Here is a 20,581-nt window from a genome sequence, read left to right as displayed (position 1 = left end):
TGAGAGAGAGTGGGTTGTTTGTCTGTTGCCAGTAGCCAACCACGTCTTGTTTCAGGAACACGAGCACTGGGGGAATTCATGTGCTTCATGCCAGTGGAAACCTGAACGGGAGCCCACCACCACCGAACCTGAACTTCACTTGCAAGTTGCTCACAAATAGTTACCATTTCACTGAACAACATTCTCTTCTCTACTCTCCCATCCTCTCCTACTCTCCAGTTCCCTGTCTCTCATCCTCTCCCACGTTGACATCCATCCTCTTTCTCTCCTTTCCTCTCTTCTCCAATCCTCTCCTCTCCCCTGCCCTCTCCTCCATCTCTCTGGTATTGCTTCTTTCCCTAAGCCAGTAAATCACTGAGCTTCAGTGAGGCTGTGAGAGAGAGGAGATTACAATGGAGGGATGAGGGAAGGGAGGAGAGGAGGAGGAGCTCTTCCTGTTGTAGTGACCACGTGCGCCTCCTGCCTCACTGCAGCACTCTCAGACCGACAGCAGCATCATCACAACAGCGGGAGCTATTGGCTCCTTCCACGTAGTGAGTGAGAGTGCAGCTTCACTCCCTCTTCCTCTCCCCTCTCTCTCTCTTTCTCTCTCTCGTTGTGTCTCTCAGATTAAAAGGAGTTCCTGTGCGATAAGAGCACGTTGGTGGAACACCCACACGCCTCCACTGCATGGCTCTCACAAAGGTAAGCAGCAGACTGAGGAAAGAGATGCTGGCTGGGTCAGGAGGATGCTGCTTTGGGGAGGTGGTGGTGATAAAGTTCAAAATGGGTGGTTAGGGAAGTGATGCTCTTCCGTCACTGCTTCAGCCAAGATGCTGTTTTGGTATGAGTTAGGGAGGGAACCGCTCCTAGATTGTGAAGCCAGATGCAGCTTTGGAAGTTGCTGGTTGGGGAAACATGGTTGGCTGTGTCCGTCTCTGTGGTTCAGCTTTGACAGGTGGAGGGAAACAAGATAAAGTTGCAGGGCTGTCATTGATGCCAGGCTGACCTGCTGCCATTGTGGTTACAAGAGGCGGGGGGCTTTTAGGTGAAGTATCACTTTTTGTATGTTTCAGACAGGTGCATTCATTTTGGAGTATGCAATGAATTTGCGAATTGCTTTTTTTCATATCATGATTGTCATATTAGCCCAGCCTTTTGCAGTCGATTTGGCATTGTTTAGTTCAGCAGTAGAGTTGCCGAGCTGAGGGGAGCGCATGTGTTTTGTTTGTGTTCAAATCATGAACAGCACACTGCCAGTTTGAGCTTGCAGCCAGCAGCAGGCTCAATCCACTTAATGAAATAACAACAGGACAGATGCTTTCCACTGGGAAATTAGCATTATGCCCATCTGCTGTGTTCTATGACAAATACATATGACAATCATCTTCCATTACACACATGCATACCATAGGCAGCACTAGAGCTGTTGAGCCCATATGTAGAAAATAATCCACTACTGCTAGAGTTACACTAAGCCCCTACGAGCAGCAGCATCCCACACAAAAAAAGAGTAGAATAGGGAGGGGTGCATGCATACATGATGAGAGACAGAAATAGACACAGAGAGAGGAGATAGACGGGGTGAGAAAGAGTGAAGAGAGAGGGGGGGGGGGGGGGGGGGAAAGGAAATTAGAGATGGGGAAACAGTGTGGCGTGGTGTGGAGTAGGAGGCTGAGAACAGGTGTTAGTCGTACAGCCGTCTGTGATGCTAACCAGTGCCCTGGCCTCACCCACATCACTCAGACACACAGAGATATCTGTCTCCGTGAAATGGGAGGCCTGGCCTCTGGAGAGAGAGAGAGAGAGATGCTGACTGGGTTGCTGTGATAAACACAGTGGAGAACAGACCATCCTCACTCAGCACACTGTGACCTTGCTGTAGCGTTCTAGCAGACCTTGGGGCTGGATGGATGTCAGGGATATGGTATCACAGGAAAGGGACACAGGCTGGTAATGATACAAAGAGAGCTCACAGTCAAAATCTTAACAATCTAAAAAAGACCATGACAAAAATAATACATATGAGTAAAGCACTAATGTTGAATAAAATCACAGCCAACCATGTTAACCTAATGATACATTATTAACCCGAATCTCTTGAGGAAATTGGAATACTGTATATGAGCTAACCATAGGCCTAAAATGCTGATAGTGTAATACAAATGCAGTAGAAAGACCAAACTCAGATTGTATCCTTACCTTTGCCCAGTCATATCCATTAGGCTGTGGAGTTTGTGTGGTGATTGTGTCTGAGCCTCTTAAGGCCTTTGCAGATTGTACGATTTTATGCCACAATTTTGACTTCCCAAATAAATGGCCATGTCATGGGCAAATTCTTAGGTTGTGAACGATTGTTGGACGACTTGGCTCGTTCAGTGTGACAGGGTCTAGGTCGGCCGATTAAGTACCACTAGGTGCGGTCGTAGGCTCCGACAAAGTTCCGTTATTTTTTTCCTTTATCGTGAAGTGTGGCTGGTGTTGCAAACCGATCCCGGCGACTGACCAATAGGAACATGGCCAGCACTGAGTATGCACACAGTAATATGGTTATGGTGAATAGTCAGATTAATGTAATAGTTTGATTTGAACGATCTCCCTAATAATCTTGTTTACACAATTTCACAATCGCCAGACAAAACAAACGTTCTACAACAGTGACCATGTTATTTTGGGAAGTTTAGACACAAAAAGTTTGTATGTGAAAACTATTTCTAAGATGGATACTTTCACTCGCGCATAAGCATTGAGAGAGGCTTGCGCTGCTGGTGCTGGCACATGCACAGATCAAACGCACCACTGCAGCTGACGTAGCCTGTATTGGATAACGTGGCCTCGCAAGCCAATCGCAGAATGTGATGACAGAACTGAGGCAAATCGTATAATCAGGCTAGGTTGATATTACAGTTTTTAATTTGGTAACATCGCACAGTGCGACGTGATAATCGCAAAGGACTGAATCCGACGTAGAGTCTGCAAAGGCCTTTAGCAGTGAGAAGGAGGGTGAAGTATTGTATAGGGCAGCTGGTGGAGGAAGAGGAGGAAACGCGGCTGGAAAAGAAGCCTATTGTCCCCCTGAAAATATCCACAACAATGGCATGACATCAACCAGGAAATTTACGTAACCTATCTCAATGTAAAAAAACTCAGCCATGACATTCAGGAGCTAAACAGTAGAGTTAACCTCAAGTCGTTGCTGCACTGACTGACTGACTAAATGGTCTGTTATATTTGAACTGCAGGTCTGATTTCAATCTGAAATGCAATAGATTACAAATTGCTAAAACAGATCCCTCTGGAATCATGTGTAATTTAGCCTGCTAAAAATGGAAACATTTTCAAGTGATAATTAGGCAGGTCTGATGAAACAAAATAAAACACGTTTCTGTTCTAGCAGTTAGCTACACCGCTACATGGCAAAATGTAATTAACTACTGTGTGTGTGTGTGTGTGTGTGTGTGTGTGTGTGTGTGTGTGTGTGTGTGTGTGTGTGTGTGTGTGTGTGTGTGTGTGTGTGTGTGTGTGTGTGTGTGTGTGGTTCACAGTGTGAATGTGACCATTTCAAACCGCAAGTGCATAGACGAAGACATGATACATTCCCATTCCCTGCCATCTAGTACAGCTATTAATTAGTTCCAATGATGCTTAATGATTACTGTCACCTCCTCCCAAACACATACAATCATGATAATACGTTTATGATGAGGCCCATACACAAGCATGACTCACCTACGGTACTGTAGGTCTTGTATTCTATGTGAAACTAAAAGATTTCTGGAGCTAGACAAGCGATACAGGGATTTGAGTCTGAGGAGGTCAGATGGTCCCTATAAGGATAGTTTCTTACCCCTCTATCTGCGCTGGAGAATACCCTGGTTTGTACGCAATGGAAAACGTTTTAAGATGTGTGTTTCTTATTGGACAGGTCCAGGTAGTCCCTTCCTGTTTCAGGCCATTTCCTTCCATTTGGTGCCTAATAAATAAAACCCTGGTCTGCGGTTCAGATCTGCTCAAACTATCTCAGAGCTGTCAAAACAAATCCAGTCAAACCAATGACCAAAAAAACAGCAAGACCTTTACAAAGGGGTGAAGGTCCGGATCACTGGGAACATGTGCCATCTCACTTTACATCAGATGCATGCCGATTGAAATGTCAAAGGGTTCCACAGGTAGAGGAAGAGCAGGAAGTCATCCATTAATAAAGGAACCAAGAGGGAGATAAGCTCGGATGGAAATGGAGCGTGGGCAGTGAGAGGTCTGTCGTTGTTCTGGGGTTATGGAAGGAAAGAGACTTTCTTCCTCCTACATGACTCAAAGGAAATACCTGTTTTTGATGATAAAGGGCTCATAAGGTTGATGAGTCCATGCGTCAACTACCACAATAGACCTGTTTGTACTGTATTGACATACCGTACTAATCTGGTTAAAGGTGTAATGGCGACACCGATTTCCCTCTTTGTTCAATGCTAAGATGTTGGTTTCTCCCATGGGAAAACAGGGTTCAGATCCCGTATGTGACAATGACGTCTCTCATGGGGGAGGAGTTCAAAGGGGGTGAATATAAATCAAACAAACTGTTTTTGGTCACATACACGTGTTTCGCAGATGTTATTGCGGGTGTAGAGAAAGACTTGTGTTTCTAGCTCCAACAGTGCAGTGATATTTAACAAATAATATCTAACAATTTCACAACAATACGTACAATACATACAAATCTAAGTAAAGGAATCGAATGAAAGAATATGTAAATATATGGACGAGCAATGTCAGAGTGCCATAGACTAAGATACAGTAGAATAGAATATAATGCAATACAGTATATACATTTGAGATGAGTAATGCAAAATATGTAAATATTATTAAAGTGGCCAGTGATTTCAAGTCTATGTATGTCAATCAATCAATCAATCAAATGTATTTATAAAGCCCTATTTACATCAGCCGATGTCACAAAGTGCTGTACAGAAACACAGCCTAAATTCCCAAACATGTAGAAGCACGGTGGCTAGGAAAAATTCCTTAGAAAGGCCAGAACCTAAGAAGAAACCTAGAGAGGAACCAGGCTTTGAGAGGTGGCCAGTCCTCTTCTGGCTGTGATGGGTGGAGATTATAACAGAACATGGCCAAGATGCTCAAACGTTCATACATGACCAGCAGGATCAGATAATAATAATCATAGTGGTTATAGAGGGTGCAACAGGACAGCACCTCAGGAATAAATGTCAGTTGGTTTTTCATAGCCGATCACTCAGTTAGAGACAGCAGGTGCGGTAGAGAGAGAGTTCAAAACACCAGGTCCGGGACAAGGTAGCATGTCCAGTGAACAGGTCAGGTTTCCATAGCCGCAGGCAGAACAGTTGAAACTGGAGCAGCAGCATGACCAGGTGGACTGGGGACAGCAAGGAGTCGTCAGGCCAGGTAGTCCTGAGGCATGGTTCTAGGGCTCAGGTCCTCAGAGAGAGAGAGAGAGAGAGAGAGAGAGAAAAATAAAAATAATTAAATTCACACAGGACACCGGATGAGACAGGAGAAATACTCCAGATAACAGACTGACCCTAGCCCCCTGACACACAAACTATTGCAGCATAAATACTGGAGTCTGAGACAGGAGGGGTCAGCAGACACTATGGCCCTGTCCGACGATACCCCAGGACAGGGCCAAACAGGCAGAATATAACCCCACCCACTTTGCCAAAGCACAAACTCCACACCACTAGAGGGATTTCTTCAACCACCAAACTACTACCCTGAGACAAGGCTGAGTATAGCCCCGGACAAGGCTGAGTATAGGCAGCAGTCTTTACTGTGCTAGTGATGGCTATTTAACAGCCTGATGGCCTTGAGATGGAATCTGTTTTTCATTCTCTCGGTCCCAGCTTTGATGCACCTGTACTGACCTCACCTTCTGGATGATAGCGGGGTGAACAAGCAGTGACTCGGGTGGTTGTTGTCCTGGCTTTCCTGTGGCATCTGGTGCTGTAGATGTCCTGGGGGGCAGTTTACCCCCGGTGATGCGTTGGGCAGACTGCACCATCCTCTGGAGAGCCCAGCAGCTGTGGGTGGTGCAGTTGCCATACCAGGCGGTGATACAGCCTGACAGGATGCTCTCAATTGTGCATCTGTAAAAGTTTGTGAGGGTTTTAGGTGCCAAGCCAAGTTTCTTCAGCCTCCTGAGGTTTAAGAGGCGCTGTTGTGCCTTCTTCACCACACTGTCACTGTGGGTGGACTATTTCAGTTTGTCAGTCATTTGTACTCCGAGGAACTTGAAGCTTTCCACCTTCTCCACTGTGGTCTCGCCGATGTGGATAGGGGGGTGCTCCCTCTGCTGTTTCCTGAAATCCACCATCAGTTCCTTTGTTTTGTTGATGTTAAGTGAGAGGTTATTTTCCTGGCACCACGCTCCCAGAGCCCTAACCTCATCCCTGTAGGCTGTCTCATCATTGTTGGTAATCAAGCCTACTACTGTTGTGTCGTCTGCAAACTTGATGATTGAGTTGGAGGTGTGCAGGGTTATGCAGTCATATGTGAACGGTGAGTACAGGAGGGGGCTGAGCACGCACCCTTGTGGGGCCCCAGTGTTGATGATCAGTGAAGTGGAGGTGTTGTTTCCTACCTTCACCACCCGCCGGGGGCACCCGTCAGGAAGTCCAGGATCGACCCAGTTGCACAGGACGGGGTTCAGACCCAGGGCCTTGAGCTTAATGATGAGCTTAGAGGGTACTATGGTGTTGAATGCTGAGCTAATGTCAATGAACCGCATTCTTACATACTGTAGGTATTCCCCTTGTCCAGATGGGATAGGGCAGTGTGCAGTGTGATGGCGATTGCATCGTCTGTGGATCAGTTGGGGCGGAAAGCAAATTGAAGTGGGTCTAGAGTGTCAAGTAAGGTAGATGTGATATGATCCTTGACTAGTCTCTTAAAGTACTTCATGATGACAAAACTTTTCAGTTTTTGATTTGTTAAAAAAGTTTGAAATATCCAATAAATGTCGTTCCACTTCATGATTGTGTCCCACTTGTTGTTGATTCTTCACAAAAAAATACTGTTTTATATCTTTATGTTTGAAGCCTGAAATGTGGCAAAAGGTCGCAAAGTTCAAGGGGGCCGAATACTTTCGCAAGGCACTGTATACAGTATATCCCTTAATAGCTCAAGATAGCAATCTGCCTTTGTCACAGGCAAGATCTGAACCCTGGTCTCCCATGTGAGTCAGGCTTATGGTCTCACTGGGAACGTGTGGCATGACTGCACCTTCAAAATTAGTGTTACCCTCAGCTTAAGTGTGAATTTCCTCTTCTCCTAATGGTAAAACATTGGCTTCTCCTGTGGACCAGGGTTCAGATCTTAGCCTGCCTGTGACAAAAGCAGATTGCTATCTTAATCTAGTAAGGGGTATATGTAGTGCTGTCTATTAGTCTGATATTCTATATTATAGTTTGAATACAATATCTAAAACATGCTGTGGCTTAAGTAGTTGATAGACTTGGTATGCAGCAGGCACTGAGTGTGCTGAAAAATACAACATATGTTTTATCCGTCCTTGATTACCACAGAGCTAATGCTGGCATATCTGTTTTAGCTGATGTTCAAACACACGGGTGTTTCATCCCGTAGACCAACTATATTTTTTTCCCTCAACTGAAAAGCAGTGTTAGCCAAAAGATATATCTACAAACATTATTAATCTAGCTGGCATTCAGATAGCATCCTGCTTAGGTCTCCCCGACCAATTTATTTCTCAATTGGGGTCTCAACTTACTGTTGAGAGTTAGTACAGTAGAATACACAAAGTGCAATAAAAAAGAAATGTGGTTATTCATCATCAGTTTTTCTCTTGTTATGTCAGTCATTGACAGTCACTCAATTAGCCTATGTCAGCTAAAAATAAATATTGGTAAATTAGTCTAGCCAGCTATCTAAACCTTGTAGTGATCATGGCCAAATTATCGACTAGGCACGGAGGGAACATGCACAGGGGGCTGACCTCCAGGGGCCCCCATTCGTTGTGTTAGTCACTCTCACTCAAATATCCTATTAACATGGCATAAGTCATGTCAAAATGTGTAGAATTACAGCAAATTAGCTTTAAAACTGCAAATGTTTCTCTCCACCCCATAGCAAAATCTGTAGGATTGCAGGAAATTAACTTTCAAGCTTTTTTTCTCTCTCTCTCCGCTGTCAAGAGGGTGACCACTAAATTTTTTTGCCTGGGGTGAGTCAACCAAATCTCGCTTAGGGCCCCAAAAGGCTAGGGCCAGCCCTGCATCCTGTCATTGTGTCCAGTGTGCCTACATGTGGTGCACCAATCAGTCAGATTGTCTCCATCACATAGTAATCAGTCATGGCTCTACAAACACAATGCATCTCTTTCTCTGCTCCCTCGCCACGAACTTACAACCATTTGTTCCCAACACCTTTTTTACAGCCTAAGTCTGTGAGTGAAACATGATGTGTTCCTGTGCATAAATAAGAATGGACAATCTCATAATGATCAGATAATCTCTTGGCTATAAATATATAAGCTCCTTATCGGTGCTGCCTCTGCACTGTACAGTAGCAGGTCCCAGCATGATCATTTACAGCTGCTGACGTGAATTCACTTTCTGCGCCTTTCAGCACTTCAGCTGGAGAGCAGTGTCACAGGAGACAGTATTGCCCTGCAAATTGGATTTTTGACAGCTTCGCTCGGCAGAAACGTCATGGTGCTTCAGCATTACAGTTTGACACCATTAGCCATCCAACTACTGTATATGTACACCTAGTTTAAAAAATATAACATTTGTGTTATGAACGCCAAACGTGAAGCTGTCTTGACCCCCGTGGCAATTTTAGCATGTACATCTTGGTGGGGCAAACAAAAAAAATGTGGGATGCATGCCAGCAAAGCCACTACACAACACAACACTAAACAATACATTAATTACACAAACTGTTAGGGCCTACATAAAGCTGTCCCAACAGCACAGTCCCAACAGCTGTCCCATCACTTTACCACTGCTACACCTGGTTATCAGCAGAGCCTTGTCTGGCAGCGAAACAGTTCCTTCAGCCTCATTTTCTGCCTTGTAAAAAAGCATAGCTGATATGGCTGGCTTGCTTGCTTGAACAAATGTGGTTTCTACTGAAAATTGAAATGTACAAACTATGACATAAGGGGACGACAAGAGGATAAGAGGCTATCCGTAATTTCAATTAAGACATAATGAGCAAAATAGGATGGACGTAGTCAATATAACTATTTGTTCAGCATGTACAGTGACATAATTCAGAACATGGGCCATTCTTACACTGTTCTCCCTGTACACCAAGTCAGAACCGTATGATGAATAAAGGGGGCATATAAGCAGACAATGAAAGCTCTTACAATATTAGATTATTACATTTCTCAAAAACAGGTTATAGGCTACATGTGCACCACCAAATCAGAAGAGTAGGTGAAATTAAGAATTGAGAATAGACCCAATTATTAGGGTGAGGCACATGGGCTACTAACAGCTTATTACACAGCATACCCTGAGTATTACTTTCTTAGCTACAGTATACATATCTCCCTAGTATGTTACATAATTTATGCAGCAGCATACAATACATTTTTAGACTCACCTTGTTGTGCTGTGCTCACTTGAACAGGAAGATAGCGCGGCTGTCCTTCATGGGCAAATTTTGTCATCAAACTTTGTCATCAAAGCCACGGATTTATGGCTCTTTCAAGACAATTGGGAACAACTGGTTAAATCATAATGACGTCAGTGATCTTCAGGTCGTAGCTCTAGAAAGAGGCCCGAGTTCCCGATTTACAATTGCGAGTTGGATGAAAGTTCAAAACCTGTTTTCTCAGTCGTAAATAGTTTTTTCATGAGTTCCCAGTTGTATTGAACTCACAGGTAGCCACGGATTCCTTCCAGAGCATTAATTGTTGATTTTGCGATTTCCAACTTGTTGTGTAATGTTTATGGCTGATGAGCACCGATACGTTTTATCTATAATTTCTCTTCATTATTTCTCTTCAGATGACAAGGATTAAAAAGGATTTGCCAGTAGATTGTCAACTTGATTCATGATGATGACTGCTTGTCTAGCTTGCTAGCTAAGAATTTGAAAGTATGATGTTGGCATGATCAGTCCAATCAAAGCTACTATAGATATAATGTGATATGATGTCATTTCTGATGTAACTCTATCCTTTTCATACGTGAGTTCCAAATATCTCTAACGGTCGCCCCAGCGTGATTCTTTTTATGCACATGATGTCAGAATGCTCTCACCATTCCAAAATGTGATTGTTGCGCAACAGGACATTTAATCCGCGCTGCCGTCAAACCAAGGCATGCTGCCTGTTTTTATTTATAGGCTGTTTTCAACTTGTCAATTTCAAATGATTTTCTAACAAGTTTTTATTTTCTAAGAACAGTTTGAATTGAGGTGTGTTACGCTTCCTCATTAATTCACTTTTGTGGACAATTTATAGTTTTGGAATTTCTGACCATGACAAAATTCCCCAAGCACTTCCAAATTGTTTGTGCAGTTCAAGTCTGCAGACATTTGCGCATCTCCCATCAGAACAGCATCTGCACACACGTGTTCACATTTTCCATCTGGTGCCAGCATCGCAGTCATTGTTGTTTTCATTACTAACAATAACTTTGGAAATGTGTGCGTTTCTATCAAAGTAAGTGTCTTATTTATGTTGTTTCTACTGTAACTCAATATATTTGTGTATATTCCTTATTCCATTCACTTCCGGAAGTTCTCAAAAAATGTGTGAACCCTTACTCACCTAATTTTGTTATAACATCTTTGGTCCGACAGACGATTACGTGAAACCCAGAATGCATTGTATGTCAACAAACATGGCTCCATCGGTAGATTTTCGATTTCTAGAAAGTGTTAGAGAGTTATAAAAACATTACCCCTTGTGTAAAGTCAATATTTCCTCCGTTAGCACTAGGACAAATGTAGCCTACATTTTTCCGGTTTGGATGATTGTGTTGTGCTGTAGCTACTTCTAAGAATGTCTGAACATTGCATCCAAGAATAAATTGCTCACATTCTGTACATAACTTTGTAAGGATTGTGTTTGTGCAAAATGTTTCTGAAAAAACAGTGTGTCCAGCTCAAATGCTGATAGTTGCGTCTTTCCAAACTGGATGTTCTAAAAAAAAGTGTTCTAATCACACCGGTTTGATCGTACGCTACAGGGACCACTGTAGAATGATCACACCAGTGTGTTGGTATGTGTGAAAAGGCTATGGCAGCACCCAAGGGGCTAGAATTTTCTAAGTATACCCTTAGACTTGGCGGTGACGTAGCATCCCCAAGAGTGACAGAACACTGAGCCAATCACGGTGCAACGCTCCGTATTTTCTCCTGGCTTGCCCCAACACCACAGAAAACACAGAGCTAGGCTGAAACACCTGCATTTCGGAGCTCCCTTACTCAAGAAAACAAAAAAGAGACCATATTTGTATGCGGCTTTATTAACTCAATGATATATATATTTGACATTGTTTGCAAACTGATATGTGACGTCTTAAATGCTGATATGTGACACGTCTTACTGCCAAAATAACATGCAAAACAGGCAAGCCCAACATTTTTATTTATATTTTGCAAAAAATCTGGGGCTCAAAATCCCTGAATGACGGGTCGCCACTGCTTGGCTCCAATTTCTAATTAGGTGAGGTAGGCTACTCTAATGTGCTACTTACTACCACAGAGACCTACTTAGTTTACTACACTAAAGGCAGATTTCATTCAGCCAAACATTACGTGAACTGAACTACAGTTTGAATGTGATTTCCTCTTAGGAAATCCTCAGTGAAGTATCAATGGCCATTAGAAATGTCTGTGTAAACATCTACCCCATTGAGAACAAGATTTCACTTAGAACAATACTATGTGAAGCTTTGACTGTCTATTTACTCTCTACCAACATGAGCTGAAACTTAAAGTAAGCTATAGGGTGAACACAACAGACTTAGGGCTCTATTTTAGGCTGGTGCTAAGGAGACCCAAGTATCAAACCCACGTTAGTTAGCAATTTCGTCATGTACAGTGAGGGAAAAAAAGTTTTTGATCCCCTGCTGAATTTGTACGTTTGTCCACTGACAAAGAAATGTTCCGTCTATAATTTTAATGATATGTTTATTTGAACAGTGAGTGACAGAATAACAACAAAAAAATCCAGAAAAACGCATGTCAAAATTGTTCTAAATTTATTTGCATTTTAATGAGGGAAATAAGTATTTGACCCCTCTGCAAAACATGACTTAGTACTTGGTGGCAAAACCCTTGTGGCAATCACAGAGGTCAGACGTTTCTTGTAGTTGGCCACCAGGTTTGCACACATCTCAGGAGGGATTTTGTCCCACTCCTCTTTGCAGATCTTCTCCAAGTCATTAAGGTTCCGAGGCTGACGTTTGGCAACTCGAACCTTCAGCTCCCTCCACAGATTGTCTATGGGATTAAGGTCTGGAGACTGGCTAGGCCACTCCAGGACCTTAATGTGCTTCTTCTTGAGCCACTCATTTGTTGCCTTGGCCGTGTGTTTTGGGTCATTGTCATGCTGGAATACCCATCCACGACCCATTTTCAATGCCCTGGCTGAGGGAAGGAGGTTCTCACCCAAGATTTGACGGTACATGGCCCCGTCCATTGTCCCTTTGATGCGGTGAAGTTGTCTTGTCCCCTTAGCAGAAAAACACCCCCAAAGCATAATGTTTCCACCTTGACGGCGGGGATGGTGTTCTTGGGATCATAGGCAGCATTCCTCCTCCTCCAAACACAGCGAGTTGAGTTGATGCCAAAGAGCTCCATTTTGGTCTCATCTGACCACAACACTTTCACCCAGTTGTCCTCTGAATCATTCAGATGTTCATTGGCAAACTTCAGAAGGGCATGTATGTGCTTTCTTGAGCAGGCGACCGCAAGGGGCGCTGCAGAATTTCAGTCCTTCACGGTGTAGTGTGTCAACAATGTGATGCAGAGGATAAAATAAAAGTTCAGGTTTATAAAATATCAACGTTCTTACAAGTGGCAGGTGTTTCCTGTAAAGAGGAACCTTGACTTTGTGTCAGAGCATTATTTCCAGTCTTATGGGAACTACAGGACAAGAAAATCATTTTAATAAACAGGTTCTATTGACAAGCCCATGATAGAGGTCTCAGCGGAGAGCAGAAACTGTATAAAAAATAAGGTGGGAGCCAGGTGAGAAGAGGAAGAGTTGGCTCAGCACGGAGGTGCATAGTCTACACTGGAAGCTATTTCTGTAGTAGACAAGTAGAAAGAAAAATATTTATCATCAGGAAGGGAAAATTGTTTTTTCTTAGGATTTAAAATTGGTAGGATCTGCTCCTAACCGGTAGTCCATGATCATGCATGGTGGTTGTATAGCCAACAGTGTGTTTCACAAGAAAGCCATTGAAATGATTACTGATCCATCTGCCATCACATTCTGCTCTTTTTTCCTTTGCATTTTTTTCACATTCTTTTTCAGTTGTAATGGAGTTGTACAACAAAAATCACCTTCCTAAAAGTAGGAAAAATAATGACGCCCTCACTAGCTACGGCTTATCCTTGGAATCCACTCAGTGGAAAAAAAACTGCTACATAATATGAAAATAGGTCAAAGTCCTCATGCCATGACTATTTGAAACGTGTTACAACATCATGTGGGCAGCAAGGCCATACACTGAGGCCATACACTGACAGCTGTTGAACGCCTGTCCCATTTCTCAGCTAAGGACATGATGGCAAATGAGAAATGTTGGCTTTAAGAACTCAAACTCCTCCGGCATTGTCAGTAAGTAAGGAGGAACACAGTCAAACAACATATGGGCTTATGTCAACATAAACTCCAAGCTACAGAGAAGAACAGCTTATCAACCTACCAAGACCACCAGATATTACCAGCCCCTAATTCACGCACCTTGCTGTTTATGGATCACACACTCAGGGTTGAATATCAGACAGACATTGGAAATACGCTCAACTGTATTGAGGGCTAGCTGATCTTGATAGGGCAAGCGTTGCCTCCCAGTGTGTTGCTGCTAGTCCTGAATAAGCTGCAACCCCCATTATTTTACCAGACGATCCTGTCGCTCTGAAGGCTTTTCACCAATCTCATCTGTCTGCTCATTACACCTTGACTATCATTCCCTTAAGTAACCCACCATGCCATGCCACAAAGACCCACAGCACTCTCAGGTCACCTCATATTAAATCACAACTACACTGACAGCCTGGGAGGACAGCCAAGGACTACTGCCTGCCTCCATTCACAATGAAAACATCATCACTAAGGCTTGCAGGGGTCATTTGCACACTTGGAATCTCCAACAAAAGACAACCAAGACAATTGGTCCTGTATAACATTGTGAAGTGTAAAACACCTCTAGGAAGTGTCCTGAAAAGGACATAGAATATGAAAAGAAAGAAAGAAAATGTGTCTCCAGGCTGTTTACTGTTTCACTGATATATTTACTGTGCTTTGTCCCCAGATATCATGGCGTCCAACGTACAGAAGCTCAAAGTTTCGGAATGTGTATGGCAAGGCAGGCAACCGAGAGCAGTGCTTCGATGGCATCCCCATCACCAGAAACGTTCATGATAACCACTTCTGTGCTGTCAATGCCAAGTTCCTGGCCATTGTCACTGAGACTGCAGGTGGAGGGTCCTTTCTCGTCATCCCTGTCAACAAGGTAGGCTGCACACCATAATGACATTGAGGGCTCTATTTTAACGAACCTAACGAAATGGTAAATCTAAGTGTCAGAAATATTTGTGCTATTTTCACAACCAGAATGATAGGTGCAGTAGCTGGCGGTGGGGCGAAAGGGCTGGGTTTTGATGAATAAACAAGTTGAAGGTGTGTCGGGGCTTGACCCCTCACTTGCCAATCAGAACGTGCTCCATGGTTGACACTGATTACCAAAGCTATAGCCCAAGTCGGTATTAGATAGATCATCACGGCCTTGCACGCTTGTAGGGAAAATAAGGTTAAGTTACTCCATTGGCCCACAGCAAAAACTTCACCTTTTTCAAACGCAGTTATGTTGTTGTCAAGAAACTTATTTTAATCAATTACAAAACTACATTTAAGAAAAGTACAACTTATCTAAAGATTACTTTTCATCATTGCCCTAGCGTTCTCACTACTTAGAAAAATGTAATATTGTATGGCTTCCCTCATGCCCCTTTTCATGATGGGGCTAGCAGCCACTTGAGTGAGTGCTAGCTAGCTACCTACTGGAACGTTAAGCTAGCCAAGACCAACAACACAAACAAATGGACTAGACAGCTACAAGTAGTGAGTGGAGTTACAAACAGATTATACAAAAAAAAGTTTAAGTCTTATCTGTGATTAAATGTTTTCCACACACATTGCTATGTGTAGCCTACTTGCACACTGGTTCCCAACATTTCCCACTCTCCCACACCGAATAGCCTGAAGCCACAGGGCTTTTCTCACAGCTCCTACGTGGGAGAATTGCGAACCATAGGTTGGGATTTTTGACCTGGTTAAATGTACATTGAGCAACACAGAAGCTTTTTGGCAGGTTTTGTTATTTCTGTATGACAAAAAATATCACATTTGTGGGTGTGGTCAAGGCGTACAATACCGTTCAAAAGTTTGGGGTCACTTAGAAATGTTCTTGTTTTCCATGGAAACATACATGAAATGAGTTGCAAAACGGATAGGAAATATAGTCAAGACGTTGGCAAGGTTATAAATAATGATTTTTAATAGAAATAATAATTGTGTCCTTCAAACTTTGCTTTCGTCAAAGAATCCTCCATTTGCAACAATTACAGCCTTGCAGACCTTTGGCATTCTAGTTGTCAATTTGGTGAGGTAATCTGAAGAGATTTCACCCCTCCCACAAGTTGGATTGGCTTGATGAGCACTTCATACGGTCAAGCTGCTCCCACAACAGCTCAATAGGGTTGGGATCCGGGGACTGTGCTGGCCAGTCCATTATAGACAGAATACCAGCTGACCGCTTCTTCCCTAAATAGTTATTGTATAGTTTGGAGCTGTGCTTTTCCTTCTTTTGCCCATCTTAATCTTTTATTTTTATTGGCCAGTCTGAGATATGGCTTTTTCTTTGCAAATCTGCCTAGAAGACCGACATCCCGGAGTCGCCTCTTCACTGTTGACATTGAGACTGGTGTTTTGCGGGTAATATTTAATGAAGCTGCCAGTTGAGGACTTGTGAGGTGTCTGTTTCTCAAACTAGACACTCTAATGTACTTGTCTTCTTGCCCAGTTGTGCACGGGGGCCTCATATTCCTCTTTCTATTCTGGTTAGAGCCAGTTTGCGCTGTTCTTTGAAGGCAGTAGTACACAGCGTTGTACGAGATATTCAGTTTCTTGGAAATTTCTTACATGGAATAGCTTTCATTTCTCAGAACAAGAATAGACTGACGAGTTTCAGAAGAAAGTTATTTGTTTCTGGCCATTTTGAGCCTGTAATCGAACCCCCAAATGCTGATGCTCCAGATACTCAACTATTCTAAAGAAGGCCAGTTGTATTGCTTCTTTAATCAGGACAACAGTTTTCAGCTGTTCTAACATATTTTTTGTAATCATTGGAACACAGTAGTGATGGTTGCTGATAATGGGCCTCTCCTATGTAGATATTCCCAGAAAAAAATCTGCCGTTTCCAGCTACAATAGTAATTTACAACATTAACAATGTCTACACCGCCATTAAATTTGCTATTTTAGTTGAAAAGGAAATGACAGAAATTGTGCCTAAGGTATTTTATACAACATTTCACATTATAATTTTTCAAATATTGTTTTTTTTTACTATTTTGACATTTTCTTAATTATATGTATTCAACATTGTCATGTCTAAATGTCCATATATACCTTGATGATACTCAGAAACATGTATTTACCACATCAACATCTCATATTTATAACGTTTGTCGTTGGAAGGAGACCAAGGTTCAGCGTGGTAGGCGTACATTATTTTATTTAAATGTTCCACCAAGAAAAACAATACAATGAACGAAAAGCTTTGTCGTGCAAACTACATGCACTGAAACAAAGACACAATCCCACACTGAAGGAGGGGAAAAGGGCTGCCTAAGTATGATCCCCAATCAAAGACAAAGTAAGACAGCTGCATCTGATTGGGAACCACACTCAGCCAAACACAAAGAAATAGAGAACATAGAATGCCCACCCAAATCACACCCTGACCTAACCAAACATAGAGAATAACAAGGATCTCTAAGGTCAGGGCGTGACAATATTTTACATTATTTTAGGAATGATCTTAATAACAAGCATATAAGGTATGGGAAATATGGGACAAATTATCAATATCAATTGTAATTTAATACATGTACCGTGATGGTAATGACTCAGCATTGTGGTATTGACAGAGTGTGGTGTAAACAACATTTCATATAAAACAACTGATGAAAAGTACGATTAAACATTTAATGTCACAGTTGAAGATACATGCCTCAATAACCAAAGATACATGCCTTAATAACTTAAGCATCTTTTAGAACAATTTTGGAATTCAATGCATTATTCAGATATACATGTACAGGGTTGGAAACACTGGCTGACATTAGGGCTCCCGAGTGGCGCAGCGGTCTAAGGCACTGCATCTCAGTGCAAGAGGCGACACTACAGTTCCTGGTTTGAATCCAGGCTGAATAACATCTGGCTGTGATTGGGAGTCCCATTGAGCAGTGCACATTTGGCCAAGCGTTGTCTTGGTTTGACTGGGGTGAGCTTTCATTATAAATAAGTATTTGTTCTTAACTGACTTGCCTAGATAAATAAAGGTTAAAAAAATCATTAAACAAATCATTGTTCACTGGCTGCAGTATGTTGATTCAGACTCATGAGACAGGTGTGTGCTCACTCAAGATTAGGTTTTGCCCTTAATGCACTCTATTGCTTAAAAGGATCGGACCCTTTTTCTCAATCTTCACATAAAATGACATACCCAAATCTACAGTTGAAGTCGGGAAGTTTACATTCACTTAGGTTGGAGTCATTAAAACTTGTTTTTCAACATCTCCACAAATTTCTTGTTAACAAACTATAGTTTTGGCAAGTCGGTTAGGACATCTACTTTGTGCATGACACAAGTAATGTTCCAACACTTTTTTACAGACAGATTATTTCACTTATAATTCACTATCACAATTCCAGTGGGTCAGAAGTTTACATACACTAAGTTGACCGTGCCTTAAAACAGCTTGGAAAATTCCAGAAAATGTACCTGTGGATGTATTTCAAGGCCTACCTTCAAACTCAGTGTCTCTTTCCTTGACATCATGGGAAAATCAAAACAAATCAGAAAAAAATTATAGACCTCCACAAGTCTGGTTCATCCTTGGGAGCAATTTCCAAACGCCTGAAGGTACCACATTCATCTGTACAAACAATAATACGCAAGTATTAACATAATGGGACCACGCAGCTATCCTACCGCTCAGGAAGGAGACGCATTCTGTGTCCTAGAGATGAACGTACTTTGGTGCGAAAAGTGCAAATCAATCCCAGAACATCAGCAAAGGATCTTGTGAAGATGCTGGAGGAAACAGGCACAAAAGTATCTATATCCACAGTAAAAACGAGTCCTATATCGACATAACCTGAAAGGTCGCTCAGCAAGGAAGAAGCCACTGCTCCAAAACCACCATAAAAATGCCAGACTACGGTTTGCAACTGCACATGGGGACAAAGATCGTACTTTTTGGAGAAATGTCCTCTGGTCTGATGAAACAAAAATAGAACTGTTTGGCCATAAAGACCATTGATATGTTTGGAGGAAAAAGGGGGAGGCTTGCAAGCCAAATAACATCATCCCAACCATGAAGCACGGTGGTGGCAGCATCATGTTATGGGGGTGTTTTGCTGCAGGAGGGACTGGTGCACTTCACAAAATACCCGAAACGTTTGGCACATGTTAAACAATTTAAAGGCAGTGCTACCAAATACTAATTGAGTATATGCAAACTTCTGACCCACTGGGAATGTGATGAAAGAAATAAAAGCTGAAAGAAATAATTCTCTCTACTATTATTCTGACATTTCACATTCTTAAAATAAAGTGGTGATCTTAACTGACCTAAGAGGGAATTTTTACTAGGATTAACTGTCAGGAATTGTGAAAAACTGAGTTTAAATGTATTTGGCTAAGGTGTATGTAAACTTCCGACTTCAACTGTAACTGTCTGTAGCTCAGGACCTGAAGCAAGGAAGTTTGTGGAAATGTGAAATTAATGTAGGAGAATATAACACATTAGATCTAGTAAAAGATTATACAATGAAAAAAAGGTGTTTTTTTAAATGAAAGAGAAAGGCCATAATGGATTATTCCAGCCCAGGCGCAATTTAGATTTTGGACACTATATGACAGCAGTGTATGTGCACATTTTTAGACTGATCCAATGAACCACTACATATCTGTTCAAAATGTTGTATCATGACTGCCCAAATGTGCCTAATTGGTTTATTAATACATTTTCAAGTTCATAATTGTGCACTGTCCTCAAACAATAGCATGGCATTCTTTCACTGTAATAGCTACTGTAAATTGGACAGTGCAGTTAGACAAACAAGAATTTAAGCTTTCTGCCGATATCAGATATGTCTATATCCTGGGAAATGTTATTGTTACTTACAACCTCATGCTAATCACATTAGCCTACATTTGCTCAACCGTCCCGCAGGGGGGGACACCGATCCCGTAGAGGTTATTAACGAGAGAGCAAACTTCCTTGCAGGCTGCACCATCAAGCATCATATGTCGCTTTGTCAGTGGATGAGGCTCAGGGACAATCGGAAGCACATTCGCTTGTTGGTACCATACAATGTCCTCTCTCATCGCCCAAAATAATTGGTTGGCTCCCACGCAACTCATCGTCTTCACTAGAGTGCAGATCTCTGCGTCAACATCTTGTGTAATAACAGTGTAAGGGTCTTCATCATCTGTCACAACACACCACTTTCCAATCAGTCCCTCATGTATGTCTGCAATGGGCTGTATTGCTCTAGGAGGTGGCTGTGGTGCTGTGCAGGTGGAAGTGGAAGGTTGTGCTTTGTCTGCCTCCGTTTGTTGAATTGTCACGGTTTGTGCATGGGCTGAAACAATCACATAGATGTGGAGTCATTTGAAGGGCAGTTAGGTCATCATTCTGTAGCTGTAAGAATTCAGGTGAGTATGGTGGTATGTTCCTTGACAGGTATGACTCCATAACCACAATATTCTGGATAGTTGATCTTCTGTTTCTTTGGCTTATTTTCTTTAGCCTCCTTTTTTTTCTCTCACTGGGAAAGTTGTGAGATGGATTTCAGTTCACCACTTTATTTTCTCTTGAGTTCTCTTTATTTTTGTTTCTTAAGATACTACTGGTATCTTATAGGATCTTGTTGGATTCTGTTTATATACACTGCATGACCAAAAGTATGTGGACACCTGCTCGTCGAACATCTCATTCCAAAATCATGGGAATTAATATGGAGTTGGTCCCCCCTTTGCTGTTTTAAAAACCTCCACTCTTCTGGGAAGGCTTTCCACTAGATGTTGAAACGTTGCTGTGGGGACTTGCCTCCATTCAG

The 20,581-nt window shown here is 42.3% G+C and overlaps 1 protein-coding gene across 1 annotated transcript in view; it reads left to right on the top strand.

The window, feature by feature from the left end:
• The first annotated feature begins 512 nt into the window (after positions 1 to 512).
• Positions 513 to 20,581, top strand: part of LOC139368648 (coronin, actin binding protein, 2Bb) — a 42,608-nt gene continuing 22,539 nt past the window's right edge. Inside the window, exons 1-2 of the mRNA XM_071107800.1 lie at positions 513 to 684; positions 14,481 to 14,681. Of these exons, the coding sequence (XP_070963901.1) occupies positions 670 to 684; positions 14,481 to 14,681 (216 nt within the window). The 5' untranslated portion in view covers positions 513 to 669. The remainder of the gene's footprint in view (positions 685 to 14,480; positions 14,682 to 20,581) is intronic.

This window comes from Oncorhynchus clarkii, chromosome 2 (genome assembly GCF_045791955.1).
Source record: "Oncorhynchus clarkii lewisi isolate Uvic-CL-2024 chromosome 2, UVic_Ocla_1.0, whole genome shotgun sequence".
NCBI lineage: Eukaryota > Metazoa > Chordata > Actinopteri > Salmoniformes > Salmonidae > Oncorhynchus > Oncorhynchus clarkii.
This window is presented reverse-complemented; position numbering and strand designations above follow the sequence as displayed.